General features: G+C 37.8%; 1 protein-coding gene across 1 annotated transcript in view; it reads right to left on the minus strand.

Moving 5' to 3' along the window:
* LGSN (lengsin, lens protein with glutamine synthetase domain) overlaps positions 1-18,198 on the minus strand; it is a gene marked incomplete at its 5' end in the record, with an annotated part of 29,033 nt that extends 10,835 nt beyond the window's left edge. The window contains 3 exons of the mRNA XM_084890402.1: positions 765-941; positions 1,735-1,864; positions 18,169-18,198. Coding sequence (XP_084746528.1) covers positions 765-941; positions 1,735-1,864; positions 18,169-18,198 — 337 coding nt within the window. The remainder of the gene's footprint in view (positions 1-764; positions 942-1,734; positions 1,865-18,168) is intronic.
* Positions 18,199-18,470: the final 272 nt, after the last annotated feature.

The raw sequence follows: 18,470 nt of genomic DNA on the forward strand, positions 1-18,470 counted from the left end.
TTGCAACTTTGCAGGCTATATGGTATCCAACTACCAACTATGCCATTAGACAACACATAAAGATTCTTTACAAAAACCAGCTCACAAACTCATTTGGTCCATGGGCTATAGTTTGTCACCCTCTACTCTAGTTTCTCACAGCCTGCACCACTTCCTGTTTTCCTAGACCAGCCCACCTCATGCATCTGTATTCTTTCACAATAATAAGCCATAACCTTGAGTATTATCACTTTCAGTGACTTCTGTGATTCCTTATAGTGAATTATCAAAACTAATCTTGGGAAACTCCCAAACATGCAATTAGTGTCAGAAGTAAACGTTGTTTGGTGAATACTGTACCTCTAATGTCACAAACTGCTATTTTCTTACTTTCCAAACCTTTTCAACATTGATTCCCTCGTGGGGAGAAAAAAATACCTCTTTTTAACCAGTTTCTTTCATTTGGATCTCTGAGATTTTTAACCAATGTATTCATAGTTCAAAATAGCCGTATTACTGATTTAATAAGCCATAAATTTAGAGTAACAGAATTTCACTTTTAGAAGATTTGAGAGATCATCCATTACAACCTTTTCATTTTCTAGATGGGCAGCCTAGTGTGTAAAGAAAACTGTAAAGCACTTTATCAATGATGGCTGATATTCTCTTACGTATTCTGACTCCCAAGCTAGCATTCCTCAACCAACATCACATTATCTGTAATTCACATACACATTTAGGACTAGAGGCTTGAACTATATGTCCGTTTGTCCCAGGGTCCTTACCAGTACAGCTGGAGTCAGGGTTGAATTCACTACTGGGAGCACTGGCTGATGTTTTGAGGGGTGAGGATTTCATCTCTGCTGTATGATCCTGGGAGTCCTCATCATCAGAGCCAGGTCCGACAACTGGTTTGCTCATATCCTCTAATATGTGACACACCATTTGTCCTTTGATCCTTTCTGTAGTAATACAGAAAAAATGTTAAGGAACAATGCCATTGTTTTCAACTGTCTTCCAATATGACATGGAGAGAAATGCTTGAGGAAATAATTCATTCCTAGGCAGTAAAATACCAAATAAAGGGCAGTGAGCGTAGTACACCCTGGTTGCAGGCCATTAGGAGGTGCACTGTCTCTAGAGAATTTAAAAATAATTTTAAAAATCCATAAAAAGTCTGGCTGCTTTTGATTGCTGCCATGCACTGCCCTTTCCTACTGACCTACCTTGGAAAACACCACTGTTCCTAGAACGGAGTTTGTTGTCCAAATTAACTCCTAGTCTCACCACTGTTTCAGACCCATCAGAGTCTAGATGGAATTCCAACATGTGGTATGAAAACGTGCCCCCACCTTTATTGTGGCCTCCCAAATCTTCAATAATCATTTTTTTTACTCATTCTCAGAACAGAAATCTGCTTCTCTTCTTACTTATATGTTTCTTCTATTATGTTCTCTCTTTTTTACCACTTATCTCCTCATTCTTCCCCCTTTAAATTCTGAATATTTTGGCTGATTGTTTTTATATATTTACGTTGTAATCCTGTATTTATCATCTTTTATGTTGACTTTGTACAAATAAATTTTATTTGTTTTTGCTTCTTCCATAGAAGAAAAGCAAATTTATTAGGAAAATGTGGACCAAATAAAGATTGTCATTGATAACACATTCCTGAGGGATAATGATAGCAAGATATTTGAGATTAAGTGTCTCATGCTCTACCGACTGAACCAGCCCAACAGTTGTGCAAGATACCTTTTGAGTTGGGCATATCCATTTCTTCTATTTCAGTTGAAGAAATATGTGATTTAGTGACTTTCTTTCTTGTCCTTCTTAATTTTCTCATCCTACTGCCTTCTGTCTCATTATCTTCATCTCTTGAATCCTGTAATAGTTAATAAACAAAAAGTCCAATAACAGATCATGCACACAACCAAATTCGGTTGTCAAGAAAGTATGATTATTGGAGATCTAAATTTTAAAATTAATACATGGGACCTTTATAACGAGGTAAATTTTGTCATTTCCACATCCAATGGAATAACTCAAAATTACAAATCCCAGCATTCCGCTCACAGGCTGGATAGTCTGTATCACCTTTCTCGTGTGATTTGGGAATTATCATGAAATAAATTAAGAACTTGTTCAACTAGTCAAGATTTCTATTCTTACTTTTTACTCTGGGGTATTTTACATTATTTATTCCTAAATAATTTTGCCAAAGGCATTTCAAGCCCAAAAGTCTTCCTTTTCAGCATTTTTAATGTCTTTGACCAGAGCCATAATTACCTGAGATTTGATTCTCTTCTTTTTTCTTACTCAAACTTATAGCATCCATATTTACTTTACTTCAAAAAAGCACTGCATTAATACTATTTTGTAACTGTGTTTTACAGTATAAAATGAATGTCATCCCCAAGCTGCCGTATAGCTTGATATGTAAAGAAAAACATTTTTAAACAAAATAACCAAACCTCCTACACTCTATCTATAATCTTTGAAAGGATCCCTTGATAGCCTTGACATGGCCTATTTCCAGCAGGGTCTAGAGGTGAAGAGCTTCAGGGTCTTCATTACCAGCGGAGGACAGACTCACCCCTGAGTCCCAGGACACAGACACCAGTACTAAAACAAAACAGTTAAAGCGTTGTGCTTTTTTAGGCTGACACTGGTATGTTTAATGTTGTTATACAAAAACACTATGTTTCAAGGGAAAGAAAAGTGTCAGGGTCTGGGTCACAAACTACATTCTAAAATGCTTTAAGCTATTGTCTTTTTGAAGAGCATGTTCTGAGAAGTTTCATATCTGGGGGCAAGTTATATAAATACATGACCAGAGTCGCTGCTGAGGCTCAGTTGTCCCCATTTATCAATAAAGCCAGGGCAAGTTAGCTTCTGGAGACCGAAAGAGGGGGGACAACTTTTATTTTTGTAACATTCACCTGTCTTCAGATAATCCATACCAAAAAGAAAAGATTCTTAAGAAAACAACAAAGACAATTCAGCTAGTTACTAACCTGAGAATTCCACCAGTAAAACCCCAAGAACTAAGTCACAGTACATGCCTCTAACTCCATAATAGATGTTCAAATCAAAAGTTTTTATCCGATTAAGAATACCTTCAGTTCAGTCTTTTGACTTTCTCTAATATACTAGGATAATCATAGTATAGGCATAGCTATAATAACTGAAACAAATTTAGGTGAATCCCTGTTTTATCTTGCTTCCAATAGAGTATTTTTATTCTCCTTAACCTAATTACAGTCAGCTACAATATGAATGATGTGTCATTAAAAAAAAAAAAAAACCTATTAGCCAAGCTGAAACTGGTTTGGCTCAGTGGATAGAGCGTCAACCTGCAGACTGAAGGGTCCTAGGTTCGATTCCGGTCAAGGGCATGTACATTGGTTGAGGGCACATCCCCAGTGGGGGGTGTGCAGGAGGCAGCTGATCAATGTTTCTCTCTCATCGGTATTTTTAACTCTCTATCTCTCTCCCTTCCTCTGGTGAAAAATCAATAAAATATATATTTTTTTAAAAAAACAAAAAACTATTAGCCAGGATTCATGTGGTTTGGGTTCTAATTCTGACTTTTCAACTAAGGAGCAAATCCTTCTGGAGCCTTTGTATTTTCATCTAGAATCACTACCATTTTATAAGTATTTCATAACCAGACAATATTATGTCTCATTCAGCACTTACAAAACATGCAGGGAACATTTGCTATTACCTACATTTTTGCTAAGGCAGAAATAGGTCCACAGGAGTTAAGTGCTTTGTTCAAGATCATATAATGGCCCAGGAAGAATGGGAATTATTTAAGGAACTTCCCACATCACACAGCCTGACAGTTGAACTAGATGGAGTTCCAATTCTAATGTCATCTGTATGAGTCACAAAAACTTGTTCACTCAACTTCTTCAATTATATATTCTTTTACAGTTATATTTTTGTTGTGTTTTTTTTTTAACTGTGCTAATGGTCAAATATTTTGACCAACTTCTCTCAATACCATTCTAGATGCCACTGCTGGGGAAAAATTAGGGTCACTACAGATATCACTCTGCCCAGGGGCCCTCTAGAACTTCTGCGTACTCTGAGCAGCATTCCAGACTTTTTGAGATCTTTTATGTGGTCATTGAGAAACTTTATTTTTCTCCTTTACTCTCTACTTTATACTGTAATTGCCAATGTTTTAAAATTATAAAATTTAACATAAAAATCCAGATTTCTGCCATTCTTTGGAGATTTGGAAAACTGGCATCACTGGGACCACATTTTGTCATGCAACAACTGGCTAGAGCCACATGTTGGCTCCTTCCTGGAAAGGGATGTCCTCTCTGGTGTTCACCATCTAGCCCATGGTGTCTCTTCATTTTCTGCCTGGAATTTGAGTTTTCTAACACTGAACAACCCGAATCACTTTCTTTACCACATGGAAGCCTTCAATTCCATCACAGTACTTTATTGTAAGACTAGAGGCCCAGTGCACAAATTTGTGCACCAGTGGGGTCCCTTGGCCTGGCCTGTGGGATGGGGCCAAAACCAGCTGTCCAACATCCCCTGGAGGGTCCTGGATTGTGAGAGAGCACAGGCCAGACTGAGGGACCCCACTGATGCATGAGGGAGGGACTTTGGAGGCTGGCCAGCTGGGGAGTGACTGCAGAAGGGCTCCAGGGCATGTCTTGATTGTCTTGCTCAGTCCTGATTGGCCAGACCCCAGCAGCAAGCTAACCTACCAGTTGGAGCATCTGCCCCCTATTGGTCAGTGCACATCATAGCTAGCAGTTGAATGGCCTTAGCATATCATTAGTATATTACGCTTTGATTGGTTGAACAAACAGACACTTAGCATATTAGGTTTGTATATATAGGATTCTTCATGAAAGGGATCATGTTTTATTTGTTTTTATGTCTTTGCTTTTGCCTTATCCATAGCAGGTTATCCCTAGTCCTCATTATTTGAATTGATAAAATTTAAACTGGTGGAGAGTTAAAATGGTTGTAATTACTACAAAGGAAAGAGTTATAAAAAAATAAAATTGTCGCCCTGGCCAGATTGGCTGAGTATATAGAAAGTCAGCTCTGGTACTAAAAGATACCAGGTTCGATTCTGGTCAAGGGCACATACCTCAGTTTCAGGTTCAATCCAGGACCTGATGGGGAGCATGCAGAAGCAACCAATTGATGTATCTCTCTCATACCAATGTTTCTCTCTTTCTGTCTCTCCCCCTCCCTTCCACTCTCTCTAAAAATCAATGGAAAAATATCCTCGGGTGATAACACTTTTATTATACCTACTATAAGTCAAATCTCTTCTAAATGCTCTCTATATATTAATGCATTTAGTTTCAAACCCATCCCTTGAGATAGATACATTATCATCTCCATTTTAGAGGTGAAGAAAACTGAGTTAAAAAAATAAAAATAGTATCTTACCTAATAAAAGAGAAACATACAAATCAATCATCACTCCACTATGCCCACATCCAATCAGAGTGAGTATGCAAATTAAACCAACAAAGATGGAGGTTAATTTGCATATGCAGGCACAGAGCAGTGTGAAGCCTGCTATGAGGGGAAGGGGGTGGTGAGAGAGCTACTGAAGTGGTGCTCCAGACAGAAGCCAGGACTCTGGGCAGCCTGGGAGTGGGGACATGCCGGCTCCCAGGTGGCCGGAGAGCAGGGACTTGCCAGATTCCAGTAGGAGCAGGGACTTGCCAGATCCTGGGCCACCAGGAGTGGGGATGTGCCGACTCCAGGTGGCCTGGGAGCAGGGAAGTGCTGGCTCCCAGGTGGCTAGGAGTGAAGCCAGGGGCCTATTCTCACACAAATATCGTACAACAGGCCTCTAGTATATGTGTGTGTGTGTGTGTGTGTGTGTGTGTGTGTGTGTGTTAATTTGCCTCAAATCACATATCTTTTAAGTAGGAGAGTTAGGATTTGAACCCAGGCAGTTGGCACTAGAGCACAAGTACTTAATGTGTTCTAAATGAATACTGTCAGTAGGACTGCCCTCTGGGGAGCTGTGGTGCTAGGAGGCTAGAGCAGAATTCAAGAGAGCTCCTGCAGGGCCAAGTATTAACTCTTTAGTGCATGGATTGTAGACAGGACTAAGGACCTTAGATCAATGGTCGGCAAACTCATTAATCAACAGAGCCAAATAGCAACGGTACAGCTATTGAAATTTCTTTTGAGAGCCAAATTTTTTAAACTTAAACTTTTTCTAATGCCACTTCTTCAAAATAGACTTGCCCAGGCCATGGTATTTTGTGGAAGAGCCACACTCAAGGGGCCAAAGAGCCACATGTGGCTTGAGAGCCAAGGTTTGCCAACCACTGCCTTAGGCCTTAGGGGAATAGTAGGACAGCTAGAGAAGTTTGGAGGCTTTGGAGGGACCCTTTGCAGTTGTTTACCTAAGAGTTTGGAAATATTTCTCAAGCAATCAGCAATACAGTTGCAGCTGACAGGTCTTCTGGTTGCACGTTTGTGCTGCACAAGCAGTGCCTGGTGCATAGTAAGTACTAAATAGATGTTAGTCCTAATTGTTATTACCCAGGCACCATGCATTACTGGGAGTCTCTGTTTAGAAGATACCTTATGTTAGGTTACCTCATGGGCTCCTAACTTACAGGAGATAGCTCCTATTGATTTAACTCTAATTTATAGATTCTGAACTCAAGAAATGAGAGGAACCACTCAGGTGAGGTTATGTCAAGTAATCTGAGGGTCCTCAGAGAGGGCAGAGTGTCCAACATTCTCATACTTGGACTCTAAATGCTGCTATTATTAAACATTCTCATACTTGGACTCTAAATGCTGCTATTATTAAGCAGGTAGAATACTTTATAAATAGAGTCTTCAGATAGCCAGAGAAACTAGGCCAAGCTTAAACGGAAAAGGGGGCACCTGAGCCGAAGATAGAGAGGGATGAAGTAAACCAGTTTGGAGGAACCATGAGCATAAGCACAGATATTCAGTTTTATTTTGGTCACATAGCATAAATATGCAAGTCTAATTCATGCTTAATGTAGATGATCTCAAAATTCTACAACAGGTTGATTCTGATTTCTTTTGACATTTCCACCTGAGAAGCTTTTCTGCTATCATTCCATCAGATGGCTCCGTTGTCTCATACACAGGAATGGCCTTACAGAATGTTTTCTATTACAAGATATTTTCATAATTCATGTTTTTCTCATCACAGTGTTTTTTTTGAAAGTTGTTTATATGGATTAATATAAGGTTGTCATTTTGCATTTCAAATCCATAGTTTGATCAAATTAACTAAAAGAGGCTTAACCTAAAGGGATTCTGCCAAGCATTAAATATAAAACCTAATTTGACCTAATAAGTTTCTTTTTAATAATCAGTGTTATTTACATTCTAAATATCACTGACTTTATTCATTTACTTTTAATTTTCTTTAACAGTTAGCTTTTTAATGTCAATACTTAAAATAAACCTTTGTTTTGACCTCTGTGTACTGGCTATAAATGTGAGGTATAATCCTTCATATACTTTGATTTTTGTTAAAGATAAAGGTGCACAAAAAAAGAAAGCAAGCTAAGAAAAGCTCACAAGTTTTAACCTCTGTTAGAAATCAGGGGGGAAAGGAATCAATGATTGTCAAATTTAAAAGAATATGTCAAACTGAAAAGAATGTGTCTTCAGTTTTCTTAAAGTATATTCTTCAAAGAAAATGGGAGGAAAATGTATTTAAAATAGTCACAGAAGTGATATTTCAAAGAGCATATCAAAACTTGCATCAACTAATCTAAACATCTCCATGCCAATTAACTCCTATTCCTACTCTGGCAACCTGGTCTAGGAAAATAATTCAAAATATGTAAAGTTACATATATGTCCAGTGCCACCCCTGTTATAATAGTGAAGACTTGAAAGCAGTATAGATTAAAGTAGAATGAGTTAAATACATTGTGGTGATTCTGTTCAGTGAATTAACCATTTAGAATTGAGTGCTGCCACTTCCCATCTTCTTGCATGGATTAACATAGCCATTACCAAACTGCTCTCCCTCCTTTCAGCGTGACCATTCTCCTGCTATCCTCTAGACCAGTGGTCGGCAAACTGCTGCTCTCGAGCCACATGCAGCTCTTTGGCCCCTTGAGTTTTTAGCAAAGGCCAGCTTAGGAGTATCCTAATTAAGTTAATAAAATGTACCTACCTATATAGTTTAAGTTTAAAAAACTTGGCTCTCAAAAGAAATTTCAATAGTTGTACTGTTGATATTTGGCTCTGTTGACTAATGAGTTTTCCGACCACTGCTCTAGACTAATTCCCAAGTTACTGCTCTAAATAACAATTTTGGTCTTGTTATTTCTTTGCTTAGAATACTTCCACAATTTCCCAGCACCTTCTGGAAAAAATTAGAATTAATATTACCTGAGATGCTACATAACCCAGCCTTACCAATCTCTGTAGACTCCATAACTGGTCATTTTCACTCACAAACTCTAGCTCCATCTTAATAGAACTGGGTTTATCATTTCTGTGGCTAACATTGTTTCCTTCTTGCCTAGGCTTTTTTGATTATCTACTCTTCTGACCACCCTCAAAATTAACCCAACTCTCTGGACAATTTGGTATAGCCACTCTATTCGAAGATGATTAATTTTCTTAAGTCCCCAGTGAAAGTAGATCTCTTACTAAACTTTGTAGCCTGTTCAAATAAGTCATAAGTATTGTCTTTTTTGTCACAATTGGTAAACTATTTAGTCTCCTCTTAGAAATCTCATTTAGTGCTTTGTAAAATAATTATCAATATAATTAAAGTTTCCTTCATCCACATACTTTTTTCTCCAAATAAAAAGGCAATGAGTAGTTTAACTCAAGTATTGTGATTCCTTAAATACCATGTGCGCAGTATACTTAGGTGCCTTCCTCTTCTAGAGGTAATGAACACTACAGCAATAAATCAAGGAACTAGGTAGGATCCCCAATATCCACTTGGGCAAAAAAAATGCGGATATTCCAGATATCTGTGAGGTAGATTTGGCAGTTTGGTGCTTAATTAGATATAGAACTTTACTATATCTTCCTCTCTAAGAGAAAAAAAAAAAGAAGAAGAATGTTAGAAGAAAGAGGAGGGAAAATGAAAAATAAGGAGAAAGAGGGGATTAGGAAAAAGGAAATTATTAACATTAAATGATCACTTTTCAAATCACATAACTGAGCCTCAGGAAGATTAAGGTCACTTAAGTGGAGGACAAGAAAGGTAGACAGTTCTGGAGCTTCCAATTTTGTCTTCCAGGTGAAAGTGGCTCAGACAGTAGGGATATGGAAAACTAAAGTTTTAAGGAAGATGGAACTGGTTTGACATAGTCATAGCAGAGAATGAGAAAGAGCCAACTCAAGAAACAAAAATGTTGAGTGTCCCACAGGAACTGAAGACTTTAAAGTTGTGGTGGTATCAATCCACATCACACAGGTAAATAATTTTTCCCCAGCAAAGCTCTGTTTGAGATGTTAAAAACACAGGATTGAGGTTTGTGAGGATATAAACTCAGGAAGACAATGTCAAAGTAAGTTGAAGATATTGGCAACTAAGAGACTAGAATAATAAAATATGAAATCCAAGCTACGTGGACTAGGAAATGAAAACAGGAAAGACTGACAAGGCAAACCTAGTCAACAGACTGAAGATTCTTGGAAGGTTAATACATTTTAAATGTATCCTTGAGCTTAATCTATTGCCTACAGTAAAATGGAAATTTAATAAATATTTTCTTTTTTTAATATTTTTATTGATTACAGAGAAGAAAGGAGAGGGAAAGAGATAGAAACATCAATGATGAGAAAGAATTACTGTTTGGCCGCTTCCTGCACACTCCCTACTGGGGTTTGGCCCACAACTCGGAATTGAACCTGGGACCCTTCAATCCACAGGCCAATGCTCTATCCACTGAGCGAAACCAGCTAGGGCTAATAAATATTCTCTAATGAATGAATGGCAACTAAACCCTACCATGTTGAAATACAAAGTCAGAAGGGACATTTGACTCTGATCTATGCTTCATAAATGATTCCAAATGAGATTTATTTGTCTGATAATAGGTTCTAATGATAATCCAATAGGCTGATGTAATCAAAACAACTTTCCTAGAGAAAATATTGCATGGATGCCTTTGAACTTTTCTCAGGAATGGCTTAAAAAAAAAAAAAAAAAAAGTTTCTGCTGGTGACAAGCTGCTGCATAACAACTTTGTCTCTTGACATCATTAATTTCACCTTTCCTTAGTCAGGGAGGGGAGCTCCCTCTTTTTATCCTCTAAACCACAATTTATCACTAGGGATGATTACTTCCTTTAAAACATGGGCAAAATCTTATTTCCTATACCTCCTCTTAGCATAACTAAAACATGCTGATATCTCAAGAGAATTTTCTAAACATTAAGGAATGATATTAAATAAAATTCAGAAACGTTGAAAAGAACCAATTACAAAATATTTACTCAGTCCTGGCAATTAACTATGTTTGTAGACTCTGATCTATTCCACATCTTACTCAAGACCCTGCCCAAAATATTCTCCTTTTTACATATCTAGTTCACCAGCCAGGTAAGTAGCATCATTTGGAGCTTATTTAAAAACATAGAACACCTATTTATGGCCTAGTTAGTGATTCAACCAAGCTGTTTCTGCAAAGTCCCTTTAGTCTCACACAAAATTAGGAAATATCTGAGATCATTATGCACAAGGACACAAAAGACTACCAATTTCCAATTTACATAAAATGAGATATTCTTAGGGACCCATTACCCATAGAGTTACTTATCCTAAAAATCTAGACCTTCATCTGTATATTTTTAAAGAATTGTAATCCTTAAAGTCTATTGCATTTTAGGAAGCTTCATCTGAATACATGGAATCTCTGAAGATTTTGTTCTTTATTACAAATATAATAATCCTCATTGAAAAAAAAAATTTAAAGGTACAGAAACTCATAAAATAAAATGGAAAACTAAAAATAAGATAATAAAAGTTCTTTATTTTCCTATAACCTTTTGTTCTGTGATAAGTAAATATTTTTAGAAAGAATTGATTCTTATTATTATAAATAATTCTTGTAATGGCTCATTTTATAATATAAATTATTTAATAGTTATTTGTAGTTGCTCAATGTGTCAATACTGCTTGGGACCACACACATTTTAAAATATACCAAAAACAGAAACAGAATATTTATAGTATATTCACACCTCTTATTGACAAGTGACTTACTGGGACTACTCTAGTTTCATTTATTCAACAAGTACTTAATGAATATCTAGATTACTAGATGCTTTCGGAGAACTAAAGATGAATTACTTGCTGTTTCATGAAACATAATATAATACATAATTTCTTAAGGTGTGTTAGCATGTGTTATATACATGATTTTTTTTAAAGAAAGTGTGTTGGCATTTGTTGTATAAATGAAGAAGGCACTGCTAGAACCATTTTTCTGATGAGACACCTAAGTCTAAAAGATACAGTAACTCACCGAATTTCACACTTAGAAAGTACAGAATCCAAACAGATTGTTTGAAACTCTTCTTTCATTTCTTCATGCTACTTATAAACTTTACAGACAACAAAACACTAAAAACTAAAGATGTTGCCTTTAGGAATACTAAATCCTGGGCAGTTTTATATAAAATGCAGCAGGAAATTCAGGTCCTTTGTCTTTTAACTTTATACTTCTATTTAGCATTCAGTGGAATCTCTATCCTTTGAAGTGAAACTAAGCACACAAGGAAAATGCAGATTAAATTCTTGGAAGTTACAGAAAATCAGAATTTTACTTAATATATTGATATTTCAAAAGAATTTTCTAAACATTAAGAAATGAAATTAAAGGGATGGGCTACTTGGAAAAGTGTCATGTTTCTCATTCTCAAGCACATTTGAGGAGGGGTGAAATAGTCCAATGTCATGAATCACCAGATAGTTTCCAGTTCTACCATCAGAGATGCTCAGTACTTTTACCATAAAATAACCCAGATCCAAGTTGGGAGATTCACTGGGACCCTGCTCCATTATATATCCACATCCACCTGAGAATTATTGAGAAACTATCATTATAAAGAGCCTCTGCGTGAAAGAAGTGCCACTTGGTAAATGATGGGATGGTAAGTTGGTAAAATACACAGCAGCAGCACCAAGCACAGAGCAAATCCCACCACTGGGGCAAGTCCATGCAAAATCTGCCACAGAACATTCTGTATTAGAAAATGTGCCTGACCAGTAGTTTCACAACAGAGAAAAAAATTTATTTTCTACAGATATAGCACCATGTTATTATTATAAGATGAAGCTTTAATAACAAAGGATGCTAAAACTTTGGTGAATTCCCTGAGCTTGGCACTGGTCCTGGTCTTATTTAGCATTTTCATAAGTAAGTTGAATAATAAATCCTTATGTTTTTCAGAGAAATTAAGGTTTTGCAGCTAAAATTATATTTATCTTGTACAGAGATTATCAAAGTGATTTCTGAAAACTTTGTGGATAGGCAGAAAAGCAACAAATATACTTCAAAGGTAAGGAAGACTTGCAAATTTTTTCTTTTTTTAGTTTTTATTGAATTTATTGGGGTGACATTGGTTGAGATATTGTAGAAAATTTTAAATATACATAAAGTATATCATATATATTTATGAGAATGGGTTCTGTGAAATAAGATCCCAAAACATAGAATTGTTGGTAAAAGGATCAACTAATGGGCTGCTGCAGAGAGGCATCGAACAGACTGTCAAATTACAGCAGGAAGGCTGGGGAGTATCGAGGAGGGAGGAAAATAGATCAACCAAAGCACTTGTATGCATGCATATAAGCATAACCAATGGACACAAGACCCTGGTGGGGGGATGGGAGGTTGAGGGCATTAGCCAGATGGTAGGGGAGGCTGGCGGAAAGTTAATGGGGGGAAGGGGAGGTGGAGGAGACATATGTACTACTATTTGTAATACTTTAAATAATAAATAAATATATAAATAAATAAATAATAAATAAATAATAAATTGGACCTCATCAAAAAGAATATTTTAAATATGATGGGAGAAGGCATTCTATTTTTAAAAAATATAATATGCCCAGAACTAGAATAACAATATAGTTCCAGTCTCTGTACCGTAGGAAAACTTTAGTGGGCTATAAAAGGATACAGATGTATTTACTTATATAAATGTATACCACATATAATTGTTATCAGTATTATATCCAAAGGCAAATAAAGTTCTACTATGCAAAGGAAAAAGTATAAAACTCTTTAAGACTGTAAAAATGAAAACTTAGTGGAGCTATTACTGGCGAGTCTACAACACAACACACAGGCATTCTGGTTTCAGTGAGTAGTCTCTCAACCGCCATGCATGAAACAGGAACCTATTTTTAACATTGAGAGAGGTGCTTGAACTCGAAAAGGGTAGATTTAAGGTAAATCACAATTAATGTGAAATGAACTAAAAATCTTGAGATCTGAAAACAAAACTTTGAATCCTAAGAGACAAAACGCATTTACAATAAAAATATAGAGTTGGGAAGTTTTTGTAGAATTGCACAGAAAATAGCAGGAAGCAGGGAAGGTAGGGTAAGTTGGGGTCGCAGCCTCCCACAGAGCTGCAGTAGTGCCCAAGCACACAGACAGATCCAGGCCTCCCCCCAGGTGGCATCCGTTCCCACTGCACCGTGGAAGCATCAGCTCTGTGTCTACCTGTGCAGGTCTTTTCTGGATGAGTCATAAGCATCTACAGGGCAGAGAACAAATCTTACCCAACTTGCTTGACATACTAGTACCACCCAGCTCAATGCTACATGCAAGGTTTCTGATAAATAGATTTTAATTATTGTGATAGATTTCACAACCTTATATACCCATAAGGTCTATATTTGGTGACAAGAATGTGTTTTTTAATCTATTTTCTGTTCACCGCTGCTAAGAATTTGGCTGAATGCATGACTTTATGACAATGCTTTGCATAGGGAAGCTCAGTAAAATATTCTTTAGGGAAATACCAAATCTAAGATTAATAACTATTCGTTTTTACAGAAGGTTTTGCCGACGAATTTGTTCTGCTTGGGGAAGTGATCATCCTAGCGGATTTTCTTCACACACAAAATCTGCCCTTCTGAATCAGCCCAGCCTTTGTTCAGCTGCCGTGTTTTTGCAGTTAAGCTCGTGCTACTGCTGCTCACGTTACCAGAGCATCTGGTATGGAACACAATCTTTGTCCTTTTCCAGACTTTAGTTAACTAGGGAAGGAATGTCACACACCATCTCCTTCCCTCCTCCCACGTACTTTCTCTTCCCGAGAATATGGCCTGACTCAGGAGAGCACAAAGGAGGTTATCCAGGGGAGAGTCAGATCAAGTGGATGCCAAGGCTCACCTTTATTACATCTATTCAATATAACGTTCCATCCCAGTTATCACGGAGAGAGAGTGTGTCTCTTGCTGTGAAAATTTGTGTATTTTAAAATGATATTGTTAGTTTTTTCTATTTTCCTAAGAGTACATCAACATTGGTCTAGACCAGTGGTCGGCAAACCATGGCTTGTGAGCCACATGCGGCTCTTTGGCCCTTTGAGTGTGGTTCTTCCACAAAATATCATGCCTATACAGTGCAATTGAAACTTCGTGGGCCCATGCACAAAAGTCAGTTTTCGGCCTGGGCGAGTCTATCTTGAAGAAGTGGTTTTAACGCCGAGCCACACTCAAGGGGCCAAAGAGCCACATGTGGCTCACGAGCTGTGGTTTGCCGACCACTGATCTAGACCAGTGGTTCCCAACCTTTTTTATTTGGGGCGGGGGGGGGGGGGGAGGGGGAACCATGCCCCACCTAAGCATCTCTAAAATTCTGATGCCCCCCCTGTGACATATAATTCTTATTATTCAAAAAGTGATCTCCTATTCATGTGCAGGAAGCCTAAAATGCCACTAACTTGGTCTAAACAAGCTTCCAAAGAACATGGCATCCATGAAAGAGAAAAATAAAAGAACAAAAGAACAGCTGAAGTACTGAGGAAGAAATCACTAAGAAATTGTTAAATTAATAATAATATGAAGTGATATGAAAAGAAAGCAAATAAAGTTTCAAGACATACAATAAAGAACTGAAACGTATAAATATGTCACAATATATATTTATATACTGTATATGAGGCCCCTAGAACCATAAGAAATGCAAAAAAAAAAAAAAAAAAAAAGTCACTGTTAATAGCTCATTCTTTAATTGCCCCCCTTGAAAATGAAATCTCCCCCTACCCCTCATGAGGCGTCTGCCCCACATTGGGAACCATTGGTCTCTAGACTGATATGGAGACAGGGTGACTCTTAAAAGTTTTCACAAAAGCTGGGTCGCCTAGAATCCTTGCCCAAAATTGTATGAGGTAAGGGAGAAAATACAGTTCGACCATAAGCTCAGGAGTAACAAAACTTACTCCGATTTAATTAGAAACCAAAATTTCAAAAAGCTGATGATGTACATACTGATTACTTTCTTTCTCTAAGCCATCATTTACAGCTACACATTTACTTTCAGATAAATTGGTTGTCTTACACAAACATATCCATCATTTGATGCCTATGACAAGGATCCGTCACTACTTGATAAGCCACAGCTTATCACTCCAGTGAATCCTTTCTTCACATAGTTACCCACTTTCTTCGTGGCAAGTACACTTATTCTTGTCTCCATACCAAAGCACACTGCTTAGACTCAGTGTACATGTCAGTGACCTCATTCTTCCTTAGGTTTTCTATATGGGTTTTTATTGATTTTAGACAAAAGGGGGAGGAATATGGATGTGAGAGAGAAACATCAATTGGCTGGGGATCAAGCCCAGCAACCCTGGCAAGTGCCCTAACCAGGCATTGAACCTGTGACCTTTTGGTTCATGAGACAATGCTCAACCAATTGAGCCACCCTGGCCAGGGCTTCTGTGCTGTGCCAGCACAGCCAAGGGTTCGGCGAGCCTGAGGGGAGTCGGCAAAGGATGAAGAAAAGACAGACAGCCGAAACCGGTTTGGCTCAGTGGGTAGAGAGTCGGCCTGCGGACTGACAGGTCCCAGGTTCGATTCCAGTAAAAGGCATGTACCTTGGTTGCGGGCACATCCCCAGTAGGGGGTGTGCAGGAGGCGGCTGATCGATGTCTCTCTCTATAGATGTTTCTAACTCTCCCTTCCTCTCTGTAAAAAATCAATAAAATATTTAAAAAAAAAAAAAAAAAGAAAGAAAGAAAGAAGAAAAGAAAGAAAGAAAGAAAGGAAGGAGGGAGGGAGGGAGGGAGGGAGGGAGGGAGGGAGGGAGGGAGGGAGGGAGGGAGGGAGGGAGGGAGGGAGGAAAGAAAGAAAGAAAGAAAGAAAAAGAAAGAAAGAAAGAAAGAAAGAAAGAAAGAAAGAAAGAAAGAAAGAAAGAAAGAAAGAAAGAAAGAAAGAAAGAAAGAAAGAAAGAAAGAAAGAAAGAAAGAAAGAAAGAAAGAAAGAAAGAAAGAAAGAAAGAAAGAAAGAAAGAAAGAAAGAAAGAAAAAGAAAGAAAGAAAGAAAAGACAGACAAAGAGAATAAGCTGGGTCTAGATGGATCTCCTATGCCTGGCTGAGATCATAGAACAGATCCAGACAGCAAGCTGGGCCTTTATTTTATAGCCAGAGGTAAACAAGGCAGTGGTCACCATGTAATGTTGTAATGTTCTTGTGAGTTTCACTTGTTTTAGCAGCACTTGCTGCCCCTCCCACAGCCCATTAGCTACCCAGGAAGGATCTAGGGAGCATCATAAGGTCAAGCTTAATTATGCTAAGAGGACTGCGCCCTCTAAGAGGGGACTTGTTTTTTGGCTTTGCCAACAGGTCAGTCCGAGGCTTAACTTTATAACCGCTCCCTGCAGGCTTCCTTGGGTTTTTTTCAGTCCACTAGATGAAGGAGTAAGGACCAGGTCTGTTCTCTGCATGACACTATTCCAAACAATATATTGGTCTACCACTGTGCCTTACACATGATAGGTGTGCTTCTTACATTATATTTTCTTAATTTCATCTAAAGAAAACTGACACTCTCCCAGATCTGAGTACAGCATTCCTCCCAGTCTACATTTCAGCTTTTCAGAATTATCTGTCTGAAAAATAAGACTAGAACTTGAATACATACACATAATGAGAATGCTGCATATTGACAACTGAGTATTTTAATATATTCTAGAGCAAATGAGTGGGCTGTCCTATTTAAAATGCTGAACATTTGAAACTGAGGCTTGAAAGGAACCAAAGTTTTGCCACTCTGAAGCTGTTCTTTAAATATATTGATTTTAAGCTGTTTATAAGAGGAAACAAAAAAGAAAAAGAAAAAGACTCAGAAAGAACCTTGGCCCTTTCCCTTTCCCTGCCCAGGAGAGTCAGATAAAGAAACCTGCCTCAGGAAAGAGATTTCAGGTTTCAGTTGAGCCTCATTTGAATTAAGTAAACAGGAGGGCTTCAGGCAGGGGCCTGTTAGCTAGATAAGCTCTTTCATTCCATTGTTTCTGAGTTACATAACAATAATTTATCTGCCAACTGTGTGCCAGCCCATTCTTATTTTTGTAACTAATACCCCTTTTTTCCACCTTTTCTCTTTGTCCAAAATGTCATAAACACCCAGTTTTGCATCTCTGTTTTGGAATTTTCATGCTTATGTGAATTCCCCATGTGCATGTATTAAAATTTTATATTCTCCTGTTAATCTCCCTGCCCATTTGATTATTAGTTTAGCGAGAAGAACTTAGAAGGTGAGAGGAAGAGTATTCATTTTTGTTAGCCTCCACGGCTCTCAATTTTAATCACTTAACCTCAAACATTTTTATTAGAATGAGACAAGCACTGTGAGAAAAACAAAGATGATGCTCTTAATACCAATCAAAATAGGCATAAAATTTTTATAGCGTCCTCATGCTTCTGAAACTCAGTGCCTAACGAAGTTATTTGAAATGATTATTAAAACTAAGTGAGCTTTCCAAATGCAAATTCTAAATTAAGTTTTTTTTATAAACTCAGTGTGCAGGAGAGAAGAGCATCTCATCACAAACTTCTCCAAAGCAGACATAAGACAAGTATAACCATGTTGCCCTTGTTCATACCGGTACTCAGAGAGCTGACAGACAACGACAGAAAGCTTGGCTGTCAGTATTGTGGTAAATGACATTTTAATTATTAACTTCCTACCTCCTGCAGAAGGTCCCCTTCATTATTCATCTCGCACTTTTTCATGTAAGTTGCCCTTGGAAACCACAATATCCCCAACCAATGCATTGCACGTGTATTTATATGTACACCTGAAACAAACACTGTAGAGGATGAATTCCATGGAGTCTCTTTCCAGAGGGGACTGGCAGGTAAGAAAAGATGAACACCAGACTCTGATGTGTCATGCCCCAGGCACAGGATGCTGGAACCGCGCTAGAAAAGTCGGATGACAAATGCTCGTTTATGCCTGACTCCCTACAAACAAAGGCATACAAAGCCTA

This window comes from Pipistrellus hanaki (genome assembly GCF_964339955.1).
Source record: "Pipistrellus hanaki genome assembly, chromosome: 7".
Classification (NCBI taxonomy): Eukaryota; Metazoa; Chordata; class Mammalia; order Chiroptera; family Vespertilionidae; genus Pipistrellus; species Pipistrellus hanaki.